At 34.9% G+C, this 21635-nt stretch overlaps 1 protein-coding gene across 1 annotated transcript in view; it reads right to left on the bottom strand.

Annotated features, from left to right (window-relative positions):
- The window catches only part of LOC145731087 (uncharacterized), a 60423-nt gene that overhangs the window by 4534 nt on the left and 34254 nt on the right, over positions 1-21635 (bottom strand). The window contains exons 2-3 of the mRNA XM_081982677.1: positions 17177-17233; positions 1953-2027 (exon numbers count right to left, since the gene is read on the bottom strand). Of these exons, the coding sequence (XP_081838803.1) occupies positions 1953-2027; positions 17177-17233 (132 nt within the window). The remainder of the gene's footprint in view (positions 1-1952; positions 2028-17176; positions 17234-21635) is intronic.

Here is a 21635-nt window from a genome sequence, read left to right as displayed (position 1 = left end):
AAACCCGCTGCTGAGATGTTCGGCATGATAAGCGGGGACAAACATGAGGGTACTTTGCATTTTAGTCACTCGGCTGCACCGTAAACTTTATTAGCCTTTCCTAATGATTAATTGTTTAGCTTTTAAGTTTTTCTGGCTTTGAAGAAACCCTTTGTGTGTCGACTAAAGTGTCAAGTGTTAGGTAGGTACTTAAGTTGGTTATCACGTTTTTGCCTTGTGGGTTTTTAATGTTTTTTCCATGCCCGAACATCTGCTCCAGCTTTTAGAACTGTTTTATAGTTGAGTTTATCTCGTATATTAAGAACTCTTTCAAAATAAAAAAAAGTTGTTTTTGTGATCCACTCAGTGATTTGGTCCACTGATTACTTGAAGTAAACTAAAGTTACTACCTTCACTTTTTAGAACAATAATTATCAAGTTGGGAATTTAATTAAAGGAGCTAATTTCAAAGTTATCGACAATAAGTCAAAGTTTTTAAACTGTATCTTGATGAATAACTTAACACAGTTTTACAGTGCTGCCACACTGACAACCTAATTTAGTAGTAAATATTGGAAATCACCCAAATTAACCTAACCACCTATTCTAACCTAATCACAGTTGTACAGAGTGGGTCAAATTGGACGTATTTAAATGGGAAGTGAAATTTAATAAGAAGTGAAGCTGAAATTTGATAGAAAACCGTTGGTTAATATTTGTCACCGTTTGACAGAAGGTGCTTCTCAAAATTCGTACTTTTCTTCAATGGAAGAGACTTATTATTTTCAATAATAAAATAACTACTCTTTTTATTAATTCAGTTTCTAGATTGAAGTGGAAATTATAGTGGTCATAATAGATTTGCAATGATATTTCAATAAAACATCAAAAAAGTGTTTTATGTAAATATATTATTTGTGCTTTAAATTTAGCTCTATTCATATTTAGGCATTACTTCCTATTGTAAACTTATTTATTAGAACTCTAAGAATTTTCCATAAAACAAAACGGTTTGCATTTTAAATTAGTTACCATATTTAGACACTGACTGTATACATTTATACAACTGACTGTCTCAAATCTAATGAAAATCTACTGTTTGTCGGAAAATGCAGTCTGAATAATAATTATAGATGATTATCATAGTCATCAGCATAAAACTAGTTGCCAAATTCATAAATCTCATCATCTGCATAACAAAAGTGAACTCCAAAAATAGCCTTTGCATTATTATGAAAATTTTCTCGTCGGCAAATAAATAGGAACACTAGAGAAAAAAAGAAGGAACCGAGCTTCCACGTTCCAATTTCGAGAGGAACGTCGCCCGTTCCTCTCGGATGCAAATTTGCTAATGAAAGCCCAAGTGTCTTTAAGCTACAATAATAACGAGAAGTTAGTTGCTATTCAGATATTTTTCTCAGCCACGGTTTGCAGACTATTGCATTTTATTTCCGGCATCGTTCTCGGGGGCCTCGGAGATTGAGTTTCTGCATTAAAGATAAGGCAGTTAATGAAACGTCTGCCGATGTGCTATGTCGTCGGCTTGACGAATTAGTTTCAGTTCCAAATGAAAAATAGTTTTCGGGCATGGCCTTTCGTAGAGGAAATAGAAAATAGAGTTAGCGCTTTTTACGTAAATTGTACAAAACCGTCGAAGGAAGTCTTCGAAACAAGGACTAATCAAGTCCCGAGTCTAAATAATGAAACTGTATACCACCCCGCCATCAAATATAGGCAATGGCTAAAAGGATTGTCGTGTACAGTTGAGCCGCGAATTTTTCTTTGTCATCTGGTCCAAGTCCCCCCATACACTCCCGATCCTAAGGCGTTTAATCAAATAAAGTAAATTTCTTGGTTGCGGGAATTGTTTTGTTCACGCTATTGGTGCCAAGTTGGTGATTTTTTTTGAATGCGGCACCGAAAGGATTGCCTTTGATCGGCTACTTAAGGAATCTCCAAAATTATATACTTACACATATTTCTTGTTCCTCGCACATCTCTCCCCATACTTGGAAGTTTGATTGAAGCAACTCGCAGTTTTCCCAACACTGTAACAAAATAAGTAAATTAGAATAATTCTTCTAATCACTGTGTCAAAAATAGTTATAACTTTGATACCATACTAAACACAAAAATTAACCTTAAACAAAAAATAGCTAGAAAGTTTACAAATATGGGATTGGGTTGAAAAATATCTTATGAGGAGTTGTATAAACATTAATTGAGAAACGCGATTATTCGGTCTGCATTAGCTTCAATTAAATTATTTTTTGTTTCAAATGAAAAACTTCATTACTCACCTTAATTACATTATTTTTATTTTTAGATTTATTAGCAATTTAAATTCAACTCTCAAACTGTTAAATCATATTGAAGCTAAGTCTAATAATATTAAATTAAAAATACATGTACAATGAAGAACTAAAACCAAATAAAACTTTTGAAATTGCACATTTCCAAAATTCAAATTGACTAAAATCACTTAGGATCAAATAAATATATGGCTAATTTCTTATTAGTCAAATTTGAAGCCCTGCCGAATGCCGAACCAAAGTGTAAGTTGGACAGCTTTTTTCATATAAAATTGATAAATAAAACGATTTTATTTATCAAGGATTTTGGGTTATAAGGTTCTATAATTGGGTTGGTTGCAACCATCTTTAGATGCGATTAGATCTACCTGGGGAAAAAAGGCGAATAAACTTCAGACAAAACACCCATTTGTCAGAAGCGATTTAGTTAAAAGTCCTTAACAAGCCTAAGAAGATTTGCGTCATATTTCTTAACAAAGGTTTGAAGGATTTGGGCAGATTTATTTGGGAGATTACGAGAATGCTTCGATGCAACCCCCGTCATCCAAAAAAAAAGATTTTATCTTGACAAATATCCGCTTTTTTTCCACACCCGAGAATGCAAGCCAAACTATTTTGTTTCGCTTAACGGCGCCGGGCATTCGCAAAACGGAATCAATTTTTCACCAGACTTCCGTCCCCATAACGAACGTAATTACGGGAATATTTTTATCCACCCGTAACCCGGAGAGCGTAATTATAGCCCAAAACTAATAATTCCTAGTTTTGTGCCCGGTTTTTCAACCACAATTCAGTCGAGCACCGCGAGACTTTTCGGCACTAATTGGAATGTATTTCCGGGGACCCGCCGCAATTAGTGAAAACCCCAATCCACTGATATTGTTACTAATAAATAGTATTTGCTCAAACCACAGTTGACCTACACACTTTGTAGGTTTCATATTGTTTGCTTGGTGTAACTAACCTAGATTGATCAATTGGGACTAGAAGCAAGTCATGACAGGGTAATAAATCAGAATTGCACGCAGGAAAAAGGTAATTCTGTTTTGTATCGGGAATTTTTGATTTGATTCTCTAAAATAGTTTTAATAAAGCTGAAATATACTGTCGTTATTAAAATGAAAGGTGTACAGGATGGAAAAATTTAGGTCACTATAAAATTTTCAAGTAAACAAATCAAGAGATCAGAGTCCACTTTTGATGGTTAAAAAGTGCTCTGCACTTTTTTCCTTAAATTTTATAGTGGTATAGTTTATTTGAGCCAAAACGAGCACAGTTCCTCGGCATTTTCCTATGAAATATACGAAACCTACAAAATGATAATTTGTCTGGTATATGCTGGGCAGCACTTGCCTTATAGAACCTGCTAGACATATACCTTAAATATGAATATACTTTGTGTGCTATGTGGGTTGTTGCAGATTTCAATAGAGTATTACTCTGTATTCCAGACATTTTCCAAAATACTTGAATAACTAGGCGTTTCCTTTTCGCAAAACTGACAGAAAAATTTGTTGTTCTTAAGAGTTATTATTATTCTAGTACTGTCTATGTTGCGTGCCTAGAAGTGTTATTAGCAAAAATTCCAAATGACTGTGACGATTTGACCTTTAAATTACAAAGCTAAACAATGGCACAACCCGAAGACACGTCAACAATCGAAATAATTAATTCTATAGTTCTCGGAGCCCTAATTTCTGAGTCAACAGCATCGGCACGCAATTTTCTATCGCCTTCATATCTGCTCAGCTTTCTCGAAACGGGATCGTAAGAACGGCCCTGCAGGCTGACAACTGAGTTATTATTACCATCCATTTTGTTTGCTTAGCCTTAACTTCTTTTAGCATTGTTGTAATTCCGTTGAATTTCGCCTATCCGTGTATTTGCCGAAGCCTGGTAAAACTTATTAAAAGCTAGAAATATGTTTCGAGGCCCCCAGTGGAAGAAGAATGCGCTCCATAAATTCAGAGGGGAGACGTAAAAAGCGAGAATACGTCTGAAGTTTGGCTAACTAACTGTCTGCTTTAGGCCACATCTCTTGGACCGAACTTTCTAATTATGAGAAGTTGCTGGTAAAGTGCTCGGAAACTCGGCTCAATTATGTTGCAAAATTTTCTCGTTTCGGAATTATCCTCGAACGTTTCTGGACGATTAACTTTTTTAATAAGCTTTGACCGACCGGAAAAATCCTTCTACTTAACGAGTCAGTTTATTTTTCGGGGCATATTCAAAACCGGACTCTGCTTAAAATATGATTTAAAACGAAAACAAACCGGCGACGGACCCCCGATGATTTACTGATTTAATAAGAATGCCTTCTTAGATTTGATACACAATAGGGGCAGATTACGCTTTGTACATCCTTCAATACGTTCATTATAATCTGTCAAAGATGTATTTGATGCGATTGTGTCTCTCCGTTTCGTTTACTTATCGATAGCGAGCGATGATTAACGCGACTTATTTAATAATTGTTATTCGTAAAACTTCCAGCAATTCATTTATCTCTTGCTTCTTTAGATAATATACTAGTTCAACTACTTTTTATATTATTTTCTGACATCACAAACAAAATCTCTAACCGTTATTCTTATCAACTTTTGCGACTGTTTGATCTTGACATTGATGTTTAGGCGGTACTTTGGCCGTATACTAAAATAAAACCGTTATAGAAAAATTTGAGTAGAAATAATTTAAACAAGTGCCAAATTGTTGCAATCTTTTCTCAATGGAAACCATTTCCGATGTCTTTTAACCGATGTTTATGTTTTTGTTTTATATATCTTTATTTTTTTTACTACTTTATTGTGATGGGTTTACTTTTAGAAAATTAAAGTTATAAGTACTTGAAGTGTACGTGAAAGGTACCAACTTGTTTATTTTAAATAGAACACCCTGTATGTTTCATGTATCATAATCTATTTTCTACATTCAATTGTTTTCTTACTTACTTACTTTACTTAAGCCAGATGCTACTGTCGGTACCGTGTTACTATAGTTTTTATTACGTTTCTTTGAGAGTTTGGAAGAATTGTTTGTAGGTTGTTATTTAAACTTTTTTATTACTTAATAATTCTTAAAGAAAACAAATTTGACATTATAATTACTAAGCAAGTCCAGCTGGTTCTCACACAAATGGATCAGTGTTGAAAAATATAAAGCCGGTTCTCGACCGGTTCGTGGGCGACGAAATTTTCGCTTGTTTGTTAGCAAAAGAGCCTGAAACTTAAAGCCTGATCCTTATTTATTGTATTTGCCGGGTTTCGTTGCGCTTTTCGAGTCTTCCGATCCGATATTGTACTGCCACCGTTCGGCGAATTTATTGTTTTAAAACGTAGCATCTCAATTTATGACCCGTGTATAATGTAGTTTTGGGTCGCAAAAACCAACAACGAGGCGAGAGATTTTCGCGAAGACTCGCGGGAAAATAATGACTTAAGTGGGGCTATTTGTTTAGTTACCACGTGGGTCGCAATCATACCGTACGTACGCGAAAAGCCTGCCATTAAAAAACGCAACGAAATGATTTAGGGACGACGTTTATCCAAATTAAATAAAAGTCGAAATTGCCCACGCGAAATTATTACCGACCGGCATCGTTTAGTTATTTTATAACGTCGGTAATGACGGGTTGGCAGTACCGTCCTGCCCAGCATTGAAATATGGAGGAACCCGTGCAAAAATTCAACGCGAACAATGCTGCCAGCTGACGGGTTCATAAGTCAAACCAGGGATTCGCTCTGTGTATTTTTTTCGACGGCAATTGCCACGATAATCATTGTGGAAATGCCAGGCCACGATAAGTATACCCAATGCCAATGCTTGATGTATGAAACCAAATTTTTATCAATTGATTATATCAGCCAGTGCTTATTCGGTTTGGTAGCAACCAAAATAGCTTTAAGCAAAAGCTTGCAGTGTAGGATAATAAGTTATCTTCTTAGTTAAATTATCAAAAATTAGGTAAAATTGTGCATTATCTATCGTTCAAAAGTAAGAACAACCAAGCTTGGTAGAGACATTTTAGAGAATTGGACTTAAAGATAATCTACTTACTGCAATATCCAATTTTCATTAATTCCTCTTTCTTTTTATTCTCTTCCTTACAGTTATCCAACGTTTTATACTTTAGATTTAACGACAAACCTTTAAACAGCTTGTTATGATGCTTATTTGGAAGTTAGAACAAAACAAATTGAAGCAGATTTTGCAAACATGTCCAGATTACATTTTTCTGTATGTGAGTAATAAAACCTTTTTCTTAACACATTAAGTAGGTTAGTTTCACTAAGATTCCTTAATATTCCGGCAAAATATCTACTTAAATAGTTCATCATTTTTGTCAGTTGGCTGCTAGATTTTTCACCATTTCACAACATTTTATGAGAAACCGAAGAAGATTTATGCAGATAGTGATGACTGTAGGTATATTGACTGCCTGATGAGCAAATAATGATGAGATTTCAGTTTAATTTGCTGCAATTGATGTATGTATTCGTGAGAACATTTGCTTAAAACGAATCATTAACCTCAATCGTATCAGTTGTATTACCTAAATGTTGCATTTGCTGATAACTGGTTATTTTAATCTGCAAAACCAGTATTCATTAAAATGTTTGTCTGTATTACTGCAAATGTATTATAAAGTAATAAGTATTTCCAATAAGTGCAATGAAAAAAAACATAAACCAAATTATCTAGATTGATTATTAGAGATATTTGAAAAGATATCTTCTAAGAAAAAATGTTTTGATTTGAATATAATAAAAGACAGGATCATTAATGAAACACTTAAATTCTCTTTGTGTTTTGTAGACATTGGTACTATCAAAATTTTAGAAATTTCATTATACTAGTTGGTATAAGTGCTGAAGGGTGATTTTTTTAAATTTGTAGTCTGTCAAAGCTGTCGAGTCTGGTTAACATAGAATTGAGTCCGACAGAGCTGAAATTGGATGCAGAAAAAACTTACAAATATATTTCCAAAATTTGCATTTAAATTTCAATTTCATTAATTAGGATAATCTGCTGCAAGTGCAATGCAAATGTTAATTATGTCTATGAATGCAAATAAGCAAATGTTACTCCAGAGTTCCCATCCCATAAACCCATTCTCACTATTTTCACAAATATTTTCAGAGTGAATTTTTGTGTCACTCTTGTAATTTTGCTATTTGATAAGTTTGAATGTTATTGACTTTGTTCTTCGAAATTGATTTGTGATCCTTTATACGTATAGTTGGCAGAAATGTTATAAAGTAACTGCTGATAGAAAATATTAGTCAATATTATCATGCGCTCTATAATGGAAAAATAGAAGCCAAAAATAGATAAACCGCTCGTTTAGACGAAGCAATACATCAACACCATCAAACATCCCGTCAATTTGTTTCTTAGCAAAGGATCCCACGTCCATAACTCATTTCTAACGTTATGCGCGGCAATATTCGCTCGAAAACCACATTACCTAGAAAAATATTCATGAAAACAGTAGGTAACTAAAACCATTAGCAATGCCCAGCGTGATATAAATTTCCTTGTTTGACTTACTAATCTCTCATGTGTGAATGATTGATGGCCCTATCATGGAAAAATTTATTTCGGTCCGTCGAGGAAGTGTGCGCTTACCGTTGAAGCTGTTCGAGCATCTGTTGCTGCCCGAACCCGACCAGCAGAACCGTCTTCAGATACTTCAAACCAGCAGGAACGCCATTATCCGAGCAAGTTTTCAAGACGGTGGCGGTTCCGCCACTGCGCTTAATATCGGAAGCAAATTGTGATTGTCATCGCAAGACCAGCAGGATACATAACGCAAATTAATTAACAGAGCTTCGGTGTCTAATCAATTCTACGGGTTGTCAGCAGTAATTGCTACGAGAGGGCTTAAGTTAACCAGAAGGTTGTTACCGGTGAGATCTGGCTTAAAAGTTAATTTCATTACGTAATTGCTCATGTAGGTGAAACTGTCATAGTTTGCTCAGAGTATCTAGACTGCTAATCAAATCTTATTACAGCTTAATGAGCAGTCGTCTAATTGTATTTATTTCCTAGCTTGATCTGCTTTCCACAGTTATGATTTTCTGCATAAATCCTGCAGTCTCTTAAAAGGCTGGCAAATGTCTACTAGCTGAAGTTACAGGAAATTGGAAAAGTTGATAGTGAAAACAAACTTGATAAGATCAACATATCTCACAACCCCATGAGGATAACATTTTTTTTAAATCTGTACATCGTAAGTTAGTTAAAAATAAATTCAACGTGATTATAACTTTAAAAACCAACCTGGTGTGTTGTGAGTGTCTTAATGAGTAAGATGTTTATGATGTCTCTACCCTTTTCGAATGGTTCATTCTGTACTTTGCCATTTAGTAGTCAAAAGAGACTCCTAAAGTGATTTATTTCATAAAAATTCAATCAATGTTAAGAAATTCAGACAAAATTTTACAAATTAATCAAACAGGACATTCACCGGCAATTTAGCAAATGTCCGACCGGAAATTGTGAAGAAACTTATGCAAATCACTTTTGGCAAGATGTTACAAACCCGCCCTAGCTGGGCAATATCCTAAGGGCGGTCCTAATTTCCACTCGTAACTACATCAATTACAAGTCACATTCGTAAGTCTCAAATTTAAATCCGATTTAAACTTTCGGGCTTGATTCACTCAGGTAGAAAGACAATAGAAAAATCTCGGACCGATTCATCAATGATGATTGATAAACGACACTAGAGCCGTATTCTAATTAAAACAATCAGTTTCAATGGCCGGAGTAAAACCAACCGCGTCAATAATTGAATTACTTTCGCTTGTCTAGTCCTATGATCGTACCCACATGGTCTGCTGGCTATGAACAAGTTATATTGGTGCGAGTTTTAATTTGAAACTCGTTGGTTTTGATTTCCTCCTCGTCTGGGTTATGTATCTGTTGATGATGCCCCTCGGGTAAAAATCACGATACAGTGGCGTGGTTTACGACACAAAAGCAATGGAAAAAAGTCCAGTAGGGTGGTAAATGCCTTTAACTTTGAAACGTGATTTTCTGAAGAATTGAACCGCATTTTGGGAGATTTTGAATTTGTCACCTCGGACAATAAACAGGGGGTTACAAAAGCTTTTATTTGGGCTCAATTTGTCCTAAAATACCCACAACACCTGGTATGTGAGCCAAATTTTATGCCTGAGTGACCTTTAGAAGATACAGGGTGAAATTATATGGTGATTGAGTATTTTATGTTTTAAGACAAATAAATTACCCGAGGAGGACGTCAAGAAGATTTGGAACATGTAAATTTTAAAAATACTTACAAACAATCTACTACACACAAAACAATCAAAGTTTTGAACTTTTTAGATTTTCAGCAAGCAAATCTCTTATTGGTTTGAGTCAACCTATGTTTGTTTGAAGTTCACATGTATTACACATTCTATCATACAGTAAAGATGATGAAAATACACTAAAAATTATTTAATATTTCATATAGTACTTAACTGAATGCTGTATAGACACTAACTACCACAATTCTTTTACAATTCCTTCTCCTTACATGCGGAAAATCCAAATTGTCAAAATCTAGGAGGTAATCAAAAATTTCAACTCTTCTACAGAGAGGAAACTACTTGAAACATTGGCAAAGCAAAGCAGTAAATTATAATACATACTTTAATTCCTAGAATTGAAATCTAATTAATTTTTATCAATTTAATTGCTGGGGGGTGTTATTAAGGGTATTGAGCCAATTGGAATGTTCCTCTGAGTATTACGAGTTTTCCAGGTCACGAAAATATAAATCAAATTACGAAATTTTATTTGGTCCTCAGATGGAACAACAATATTCCATTGGCATATTCCATTTTGGTAAACTGATTAGGTGTTAATTTGCTAGTACTGCTACACTAATAGCAAATAACTAATTTACACCTTTAACAACACCTGTTACTATAACTATTTCTAAAATGTTCCTGTTAATTCATTAATAATTCTTGTGATCTCTTTAATGACATCCGGTCTACATAAAATCTCTTTGAATATAGCCAAACACCCTGTATATAAAAAGGTAACCCAGTACTTATAGGATCAATTTCCTGTTCGCAGTGCAAAAGAATGTCTACTTATTTATCGTAAACATGGTCGGATAACTGCATGCCCAGGTGTTAGAACGGGATAAAAACGCTTGACAAAAGAGACGTGAATCAAGGAATTTCGACAATAGAGAACCTTTTCGACCGATGGGTGTCGGCTTAAGAGGCGACAAATTTTTTGTTCCCTCGCCATAGGTGCTGTATTCAATGGCAAAGCAGTTTTTAGGATCAATAAAGTCCGGATTATGATAATATCGGCGAAGTAAAGCGAGCGAAAAATGCAAAGTTGTGTAATCCGCGACAAAAGGACTTTCGGAGCTTCTGTAGGCCATCTCCTGGAGCGGCGGAAATTCCTGCCAGATAGCCACGAAATAAAGCTTTTTAGTTAAGTTGGTATAGTTGTAGTTTTTAATTTCAAACTCTAATCAAGCATGTTAACAGGAAACGTGCATGAGCGAATAAATAACGGGGATAAATCATCAAAAGACAGACCACCGTCCGTGGATAATTCGCTTTTGGATGACTCGAAACGAAATGACAAAGCTAATTAGCGCGGTGGCTGCCGGATATATAACTTTTCGAAGCTTAATTCTCCTTACGGAATAATCGTAATGCCCCCAACAATGTCGCAGATGTATTTGTTATGGTTCCAGTGGCGTAACAAAAAATTCACACCTTTTGTTTTCCATAACTGATCAAAGCTAAATCCATCCGAAAGCACTTAAAACAAAAAGTAGTTGTTAATGGAGCGCCACTGGAGGTCGAATTCCAGTCACTCCTGCTAATAAAGTCGGATGCTTTATACCCAGAATAAAACGAGGGTTGGTTGTTGAAAAGACAGTAGCAGCAGCAGCAGGAGACGTGGCACATGCCAACCTTGCCACACTTTTTCCTTAGTTTTGTTTTGTGCGGTAATGGTAATTTAGTTTTAGTGTAGTTGGACGAAGATTAGGCAAATGAGTTGACAAATGTACTTTAAAGTGCTTTTAGGATTTTCTTTCTTTTATCCTAAATATGTAAATGTTTTGTTAGGTTTTTCTTCTTTTATCTGGACGTTGATCTTCTGGAACTAAAAATCAAGTGTATTCAATATTGTCATATTGGTACAGTAAAACACTTTAAAGTTATTAAACAAATAATTGGAATTATAAATTTATTATTTTTGTCATCATTTTTCATAAACAGAACTTGTTTCAGATTTATTTCAATTTTTATGATAATTGCCACAACACTTGCTAGCAGGATGCACCATATTTTTAATTCTGCTTTTAAGAAAAACCAGGCGTTTTTGATGATATTCTCATTCTTCTTGTTCTTGGGAAAAGTAGTTTAGTGCAGCCAGTTCTTCAACTTCAATCAATCTTCTGATAATTTATTCTGTTTGTTGTTGATAGTATTGTGATTTCCAATTTTCGCCAAATTCAAGTAGGCAATGCCGGAAGAATATCAGGCGTTGGATCTTTCGACAAAAGACTTTCTCCACCCTCCGCCCTCATTCTAATCAAATTCATCCCTTCGAGGCTAGCGTGTAAACGTATCTCCATTTTCCCCTCCAAGCACGCAGTCCATCTATCTGTACTTGTCTCTTAAAGCACGTGATAAATATAATAAATAGCTGCAAATATCTTTTTCCGAGCGGCTAATAAAAAGAGGGTGGCCCATCCCCAGGTCCCCGGCGTGTTTATTAAGGCCGTATCTGCAACATCGTCGTATAACTGCAAATTGGGTGGAGCGGTGTAAAATAAATGGATCCGTTTTTGTTAGGCTAGTATCAAATTTAAGGGGTAAATTTTGAGTCATGTTTTATCATACCGCCGCCAAGTTTTAGGTGAAGTCCCCTGTAAATAATTCAAGGGATATCGGCGCAAAAACCGGAATAAAGGGTCTTGTCTATTTGCAATGCAAAACGCTGTTAATTGAAATATATGCTTAATCGCTATCATTAAGCCGCTTTGCTCGCAATAGACTTTTGAATAATGCATAGCTGTTTAGCTATATAAATTTAATTACTGAGTGGTTAAAAGTCGGTTGCGGTTTTGTTGATCATTTTTATAACAATTTCACGCTATAAAGCACATTTTAATTGCAATGTTATGACTCGCGCTACAACTACATGAAAACTGGGAAAACTTGATCCGGATCTTTACTAACTTCAATTAAAACAATAGCGATAATTACTTCCGAGTTTTACATCGACGAGAAAACCAGCAGCTGTTCAAAACATGCAACGTTTCGTTTCTCATGTAACTGTTCCTTTGTAATACTTTGCCCTTTAATTAATTTCGGCAACGCGAAAGGTCAATTAAAGCGATTTTCTTGCAGCTTCCGGAAGTTAACCGCTCTTTTTGAGACTACTTTTCAAGAAGTTGGGATCATAAAAAACTTTTACACAAAGGCGGACGCTTAATTTGCGGTATTATCTTCCCTTACCTTCTCCTATGCAAAAATTTTACGTTGCCAAACAAAGTGTTTTCCGGCCCAGATTTTTATAGAGCCTAAACTTTTATAATTTGCCTTTTAGGAGTTTTAGGCGGCCCGTTCCAACTTTTTAGACCGGAACGACTTTCGAATTTAATAAGAAATTTCAAGGAAACGGGAAGTTTAAATGTCTCTATTTTGATGTAAAGATTTACGACGCTAGATAAGGCAAGTGCGAAAAAGACTTCGGAGCTGAAATGTAGGTGGTAATTACACGTCTTTCATGAAAATCCCAAAGAACCATTCTACGTAAGAATTGCGCCTCTCTAGTGTCCGCCAGATAGGGAAGGTTCTAAAAGAATGGCCCATATAGCATGTGCATTTTATAGCTACCGAAGTCGATACCGATCTCGTTGGCTCTTTTCCTAAGTGCCCAACGTGCACAAAAGAATTTATTTGCTATCTGCGGTCATTTATCTAATTGGCGCTAATTCTCGAGCCCTGGAGGGCCAGTCTGGTTTCCTTTGCATAACTTCGGCATTCGCACTGGGAACGTTTAAACTCGAAAGTTATACTCGATGAAGTAGTTTCAAGTTCTTTTTCTTTACTGCTTGATAACTTAAACTGTCGCGTGGGTGGGTATTTGGTTAGATATCTTGTTAGTTGATTTAGTGGAGGAGTCAATTTAAATAGCAACAAATGTTGCTTTTATTTGTACCGAACTTAGAAGCTTAGGAGTGGACAAATGAAGGCTGAAGAAGAAGAACTTGTGTTGCCGGATAATTTGACCAGTCACTCTTAATTCAAACATCTGTGACAAAGCTGTGTCTTGTTTTCAGTGTGCTTTAAATCAACCGTGAAGCTCTAAATTATGCTGTAGCACATGTGTAAATGGCCATTTGCAGCAATTGGAGCAACGCTTAGAAGCAATATTGCTGTACTTTCTTAAATGTATCTTCAATAAATCTACATTGGCAATGGGTTGTAAACGACACATCTGGTTCTAATAAAGAAATTGTGGGACTTTTGTTATAATGAAACCAAAGTAGTAAGTAATTCCAAGTAGGTAGAACACAAAACTGTAACAAATTTGTAATTCAAACGGTCCAAATGTCAGGAGGTCTCAAATTTGTTGGTTTGGAACAATCGTACTTTCCAGAGTGCTACAGGTGATGATGATTAAATCCCTTGTTTGAAAAAAATTGTTTAACACCCCCTGTATCTCGTTAACCACAACCCTGATAAAAAATCCTGAAGTGGCAACTCAACTTGTTTTGAGGTCTTTTACATGTTCTGTTTACATAAGGCTGTGAATCACCCTGTATATTTTTAAAAGGTAATTTTTTGCTTATTCCAAATCTGCAAAACTCATATAGTGTCCCATTTAGAAAAAAGTATATTTGGTTTACTTCTCAAAAACGATGTACAGACCAGAGAAAAACGGATTAGATATTTCGGTTCTACGTTAAATTTTCTATAAGAAACCATTTTGCGTCGCTACATTCAAATTCATACGAGAATAGTAGAATCAAACAACAATTTTGTGTCATATGTTAAGTAAGTGGACGCCGCTGTTTCCTTTGCACCATCGGCTAGCACGTTAACTTAAAACGAAAACTTTTAGGTCGAGTCGAGAAAAGTTGGAAGAGTGATATAAAAGACACCAATAAAACTGCCGCCGATGCCGTAACAAATTCCCTTCCAACAGCAGATGGAACACAAAGCAAAAGAAAAATCAAAGCCGGACGATGGAACTGATGCCAGCTTGGAAACGAAATTGGAATTGGAAATATTATTTATGACATTCGAAGTTCCGGAAATGCTTTTAGTGAGACGATACGACCATGCCGCGGAAATCTTCAAAACTATATAAGTTCTTGAGTTTTCCGTTGATTTATCGAGCTATTTTTCCTCAGAGCCACTTTCGGATCGTACATACGGAACGGGTTTTTCTTAATGTTTCATCGTTGATTTGGTTAAGCAGTTTATTAAAGGAAGTTTTGCGATGAAAAGAATTTTTATGATACGATTAAAGCGTCGTAAAAATAGAAAAGCCGTTTTTGCAAAAATCGACGTTGGAAGTTCTTCTATGATAATGGCAGGTTTAATAGATCTCGTTGTTGTGTAGCACAAGTGGTGCTGTGAATAGCTGAGAACCAAGTAAAAGAAGGTCGTTTCGTTACCAAACCAGGTCGCAAAGATAACCTAGAATAACTGGGAAATTTCTAGAGAATTTCAGCGAACTTTGCAAAGATATTAAATGCAATAAAACGAAAACTTTGCCGCCAGTACAAAAGGAATTATAATTTAACAAGCTTCGCGTTCGAGAATAAGTTGCTTTTACAACTTTCTTATCTGAGGATCTCGACTTCCAACTTTATATTCCCCACGATTTTCCAAAATGCACTCCTTCATATACCCGGTAATTTGCCTGAACCGGTGCTTTCAGGCTTACACCAAGCAAACTTTTCACTTTGACCGTAAAAAAGTCATAAAACCAGGAATTTTTACGAACGGCCCATCCAGACGTGACTTTTTGATGCGTTTACAAAGCTTTCCGTTCCAATATTTTTTGAAACTTTGACAATTCCGAACGATATCGACGGAAGCGTCCGTAAATAAACATTATCCCGAAGACCATTAACAACCAGCGAGAGAAATGTAAATCGGCCCGAGGGCACCGAAAACTTCGGAAAGAGGATCCCACAAGCAAAACTCCGGAATGATTTATACATATTTTTGTCGACTAAACGAGTGCTGTTCGTTCCGACAACTTCAAACTTTCGAAAGTTGGAACGGAAAAGCTTGGACAGGCGTCCCGATAAAGTTGTAACCGGCCACGACCATCGATCATTCATGTTGACGGGACAAATTGGCTTTGTCTGACCCGATGCCTTAATACTGTTTCTGAGTATTCAATTTCTATGCCAAATATCTACAATGGCATAATTCCAACATCTGGATGATACATTTTCAACACCACATCCAAAATTTTATAGTGGACACCAGATGTTAAATCTGGTCAGCTGGAACATCTGGAATTCTGGTACAGCATTCAAACTTAACTAGAGAGAAGCAAAAATATGTATATTCTATATCTAAATATCTAGTTAGAACATTATTAAAGGTATCCCCTGGAAGAATTTTGGTTTTTATATTGGATGGATATTATTGGATGTTTAGGATTAAGTTAGCATCCAAAAAATGTTTAAAATTCTCCCAAAAATTATAGGTTAGGTTAGAGTTAAAAAAAAAATCGCAAAATGTCCCAATATGTGTTAGCCAACTCAATCATTTCAAATCAATCAATCTTTTGCAAAATTTCAAAAAAAAAAAAACAATTCTCACCCTCATGGAACTTCTTCCTTAAAATATGTGGGCTTATAACATAGATCGTTTAGTCTTTTTCAAAATTTTAGGGCAACAAGCCAGCCAGTAGCCAGACTTTTTTTCATACAACTTAAATCTTCCGTCCTGAAACATTATAGAGTTACGAATCATACCCCAAAAAAAAAAACAAATTAAAATCATCTGCAAACATCTTTGTGAGCTATTTAAAGACCTCACCAAGTCTCAGTTCGCGTAAACGGCCAACACAAGCAATTTACGTTTTGCAACACGATGTCAAACAATTTTAAGTCGGTACTTTGTATTGCTCCAGTTGGTTCTCTAACAGAGATATATGCGGTTTTTAATGCGTTTAACCTGTCACGGAATTATGACTTATGGCGAACCATAAATATTTTTAATGCCTGTAAATCTCCTGCTTAATTAGGTGCTGGGGCGGATCATTCCGTAAATCCATGCTTTATTGTTTTGTCTTCGAGAGAGTGTCGTTTTTACGGTTAATTTTATTGTTGTTATCAGGTCTGAATCAGTTTTTTTATGGATTTTCTGTGAAGATGCTACTACAGTCTTATAACTGTACTTTTTTGGTGGCAAAATGAGTGAGAAGGAATTATTTAATTATTAGCAAAGTAGTTCTTAGTTCGTCCCTGTCTTTAGAAGTGTTTAAACAAGACTTACGATGAAATGAAAAACGGAAACAGAAAAAGACGATTCCCCCATTTCGGAATCATTACTGTCCGAAACATTGAATCCGGTTATTCCTCCAGACAGATACAGAAATATCGAAAACCCCTTTATATTTGATAAATTCCTTGCTTTGCCGGAGGTTTTTATTTATCCTCGGTTATTATTTCCCTCCGATTTCCTATCGGTTTTTAAAATTGATGTTGTACCGATACCGAAATTGTTTCAACGACTACGGCAAATTTCCTTCTTTTCTCTTGTACACGAAACGAATTTACTTTCCTCCGGCTTTTATTTATTTAATCTTTCTGGTCTAGCCGACGAATTTTAGTTTTCAAGACGAATACGACTTACCATAAAACAGTCGGCTCCTTGAAGGCAGGAATTCTTTCGAAAGTCTCCATTTACGAACTGCAAAAGAAATACTTTGGTTAGAATCTTATTCAATTTATAAACGTAATTAATAAAGCTTCAGTATGTAAATCATATACAATAGTAATGTAATACCATTTTATAAAGGTAAATCGTATTGTAATGGATACGTAAACGAATAAAGCATCATTCACCTTAAATTTATGGTTTTTGCAATGGTAAGGTATGTGTACTGCTAAAGGTTAGGTACATTATAAACTAATGTACTGGGGATCTATTTTTGTCTATATGCAACTTTAGAAACGTTATTACTTTTACTCTTAAGTTTTGCCACCTTAATACAAGCATCCAATAAGGAGAGCCATTTCAGACATTTGACACATGCGTATTTTTGTTGTCAATTAACTGTGCAAAATTCGAAAATTTGAAAGAATGCTTTTTTGTATTTGTTTGTGAATCTCTATTCAGTTTTGTACCTAATTATATTTTTTTGTAGTTCATTCCAGTATTACCAAGTGTAAAAAAAATTGTCCATCTCTTACAATGAGAGCAGCAAGTATAATTATTATACGTAAATCAAGAAGTGCATAAAGAAAAAATAGTCAAAGTCTAGACAATGGTTACTACTATTAGTATGACGTATATGGTTTGGGTTTTTGAAATCCTAACCTGATTCCTATTTTCTAATTTTAATTTTGAGTTTATTGTGAATAATGTCATTTGTCTATTTCTAAAAATTGCTAGTCTATTTTATTGTTTCTTTGCTGATTATTATCAAGAAGATCAACAAATCAAAAAATAAAACAATTCATACAAATTTTAGGACATTATATGAAGTTTACAACACAACAAACTAAGGTTATTTTGAACACAGATTATGAGTTGCAACAGACGTTTTCACTTAAACTTAATTTAGGATTATTAAGTAACAATGTAAACGTGATATGCGGTAGTCTTACAGCCTTTGATAACATGTTTCATTCGACGTTACTCAAGTTTAATAACTCTCGTATTCATATCTCATCCGCCCATAAACCCAACTCACTGAACCATCCAGGCAGATATCACGAATCTAACTGTACTGTGGCGTTTAAAATAGCATTGTTTTTACGTTTGCTTTCCTGATTGACTTCTCAATCAGATTAAAAGCGGCCGATCATAAAACCGAGATAAACGAGCACTCATCTAATTAGAGAAAATGAAGCGGACGTGTTCTGTTGACTGAAAACTTTGAAGCGATTTGCAAATATTAATACCGTTGTAAGCAAACAATTTATTTTGCATATAGGTTCGAATTAGTAAATATATCTTTTGGATCAAAGCTAAACCATATGCAAGATCGGTACGTGTGGAGGATATCGTTTTTAGGCTCTTCCATTAATCATTCCGTGGTAGTTTTGTGTAGTAGACAAAAAAAAATTGGAAAGCTGTCCTCTAATTGAAAATGTTAATCAAACAGTCCCTGGTTGCGCCCCCGGGGCGTTAGTTTGTTTATAAAACAGAGAGCTTAAAAAGAAAAAATTAGAGACAGGCCCTCTGTGCTGTTTTCGATTAACATGGTAATGGGATAGAATTCATTATAAGGGGTCTTTAAAGCTTATATTTTTAGTGTTTCGTCTCGGTTTATTATCAAGCCTGGAGTCGATCAAGTCATGTAAATAATCCAAGTCTGAGTCTTCCCTTTAAGTCCACTTTATAAATAACCTTTACCAAAAAGGTGGGGCTGGGAATCGAATTTTTCTTACCCACACTACGACTTTAGCTTCAAATAATTGCAGGAGTCGGGGTCGTAGCTTCGCAGTCATTTATCTTTTTCGAGCTAGGGTTGGCAGGTCGCACGCAACGGGAATTTTAAAACTTCCAGTTTAATTTTGTCCCCTCACCTGTGATATTTCGCGCAAATTGAGTGAGAGGAACGGGAAACGTTCCAGAGCAGATAGGAAGGTAGAAAATGGGATATTAAGGTTGTCGAGTTAGGAAAACTGGCAATTTATCACCTCGAAATCGAGTTTAGGGCGGGCTTTGCGTTTTGCGTATGTGCGTCCTGTGCTTTGTTTTCCGAATTAATGACTTTCCACATTTTCGTTTTGCTGATTTATTCCCTTCTGTCTCACTCTAAATGCCACTAATAACGAAACAGGAAATTCCAGGTTCCCTTTATTTCAGCCCCACTGCTTTGCCGGACTGTATCTGAAAACGCAAAGATTTATCTGTCGATTCTGAGCGTAATTGAATAATTTATTCCCTCATTTACATAATATTTATAGGCTATTCTCTTGTGGGGAAAAGCGCTTTTATTTGCATGTCACGACTCGACGTTTTTTTTTCTCTCTTTTGTCTTTTGTCTGCCAATTAGCTGGCAATACTTAAACTCCTTCCAAAATGTATTTATTTAATTGTTACAGAAAAAATCTTACCTTACCTTTACTAAAACAAAAAAAGAAAAAAAATGCTATTTAAAACAACAATTACACTTCTAGACAAATAACTTCCTTCAAGGCAATATTTCATCTTCAGCAAGTCTAAAGTAAAGGAACAACCACTTTTTTTATTATTAAATATAGTGTGCCTTAGTTTCATTAAAATTTTTGCTGTGTACTGATTTACAGGACAATGTACAAATTATCGTGCAAATGGTCCAAACCCATATTAAAACAGTTTTTCGTTAAATAAAAATACATTTTTTCGAAAGAAACACCTTTGTCTTTCCAAATTTGCCATTTTATTGTTTATATTTTGTGATTTCCAAATTTAACTCAAATTTGTTTCGAGTTTAATATTAAGAGTTTACAAAATAACCATTTCGGTCACGTAAACCAGACATGAATGTATTTATAGGTGTACAAAAACAAGTTTAAATACATAATTGAACTTACTGGGAATTCAGAATAATTTAGGCCATTGAAACTCAAAGAGATTCAGACGATAACTGGACAAGTCTGGCTTATAACAAAGCAGGAAAAAATACTCTTTGTCAGTTCTATAATTCAAACTAGCTATCTCGATCAGACAATAGTTTCAGAAAAGTAAGTATAGTTTTGTCAATCAGTATCGAAATTTTCCATGCTGAAAGCAGTTTTAAAGCCCTAAAAATAGTCCAGAGTTGTAAGAAAATGAAAAGCAAAGTAAAAAACTTGAAAAGTTAGTCTTCAAATCAATTTTTATGAATCTAATGTCAATATCCTGTATTTAAGATTATTTTCAAGACTAAATTATTGAAATGAGTTTTCAAATTATGAAAACTTACTTCAAATGCAAATTTTAAGCTTCTGATATTACTTCAGAGTCACTTTTGGTGTGGTTTCCAAGTCAATTTTCAAGATTTAAATGTGTGAATTTGTATTAAAATTTCAGAGAAACTAGTTTTCCATGTTTTCATTTTTAATACTAAAGCTTTTCAACTTATCTGAAAACTATGACGACTGACTACAAATACAGGTTTTAAGCCTCTAAAGTCAATTTTCACCGTTTCGAAGTGAATTTACTGGTTTCTAGGTCACTTTTCAAAACTAAAGTCTTTCAATTTGTCGGGAAAATATGAAAACTGGCTACAAAGAAGTTTTTTAAGCTTCAGTTAATTTTCACCGTTTTTAAGACAATTTTTAAGTTAAGTTAGGTTGATTTTGGGTCTTTGACCGTAATAATTGAATTATCTCGTAACCGAAGTTTCAAATCAGAATTTTATAAGAGATACCTTTTTTTTCAAAATGAACAAGAAAAGTAAAAGAAACTGTAATTTTGAAAAAATCCAGAAAATAAGGTGAAAAAATCAAATTTTGACAATCGTCATTAACATCACTTATTGAGTAGTTTCACAAGTGACGTCTCTCGGGCTATCGAATGGTACATTTAAAACTGGACCACCCTGTATAATTTATAAAGTATAATGGTTCCATAATTAGCCATTTTCAAGCTGAGAAAAATTATTCATACCAAAGTGTGTGATTGGGTTGCTAAATCTAAGTCACAGTAAAATTTAAACATATTTGGCAAAGATGTTACAGCTTACTCACAATTTCTTTCTTGATGTAAATTTGACACGCAGTATATAATTTATTTATTTGTATTTACAAAGGACATACTGACATTTTCATACTATAAATTTTAAGTTAAAACAAAAGGGGTTTGCCCAAAAATGACAATTTGTTAACAAAGCAAAAAAATGATCTTCGAGCAGACATTAATCTGAAACAATACCCCCATAATTCTCTGTCAGCTTTGCGATATTTAAAGCCTTATTTACCTATCGCCGTTGCAGTCTATTACAGGTTAAAGCCGAGTACACACGTAAACAAGATTTGAGCATAGCTGACAACAATGCGAAATGCACGTTGGCAGCCTGAGACTCGCGCCTCGTCTCCCTGAAGATTATGTGCAAAATTATTAGGTTTATTTGAACATTATTATTATACTTGTATGTCGTATAAAATGGTGACTCGGA

This window comes from Ips typographus, linkage group LG6, assembly GCF_016097725.1.
Source record: "Ips typographus isolate SLU linkage group LG6, UJ_Ityp_2.0, whole genome shotgun sequence".
NCBI lineage: Eukaryota > Metazoa > Arthropoda > Insecta > Coleoptera > Curculionidae > Ips > Ips typographus.
Note: the sequence above shows the minus strand (reverse complement) of the source record. Positions and strands in the feature narration are given on the sequence as shown.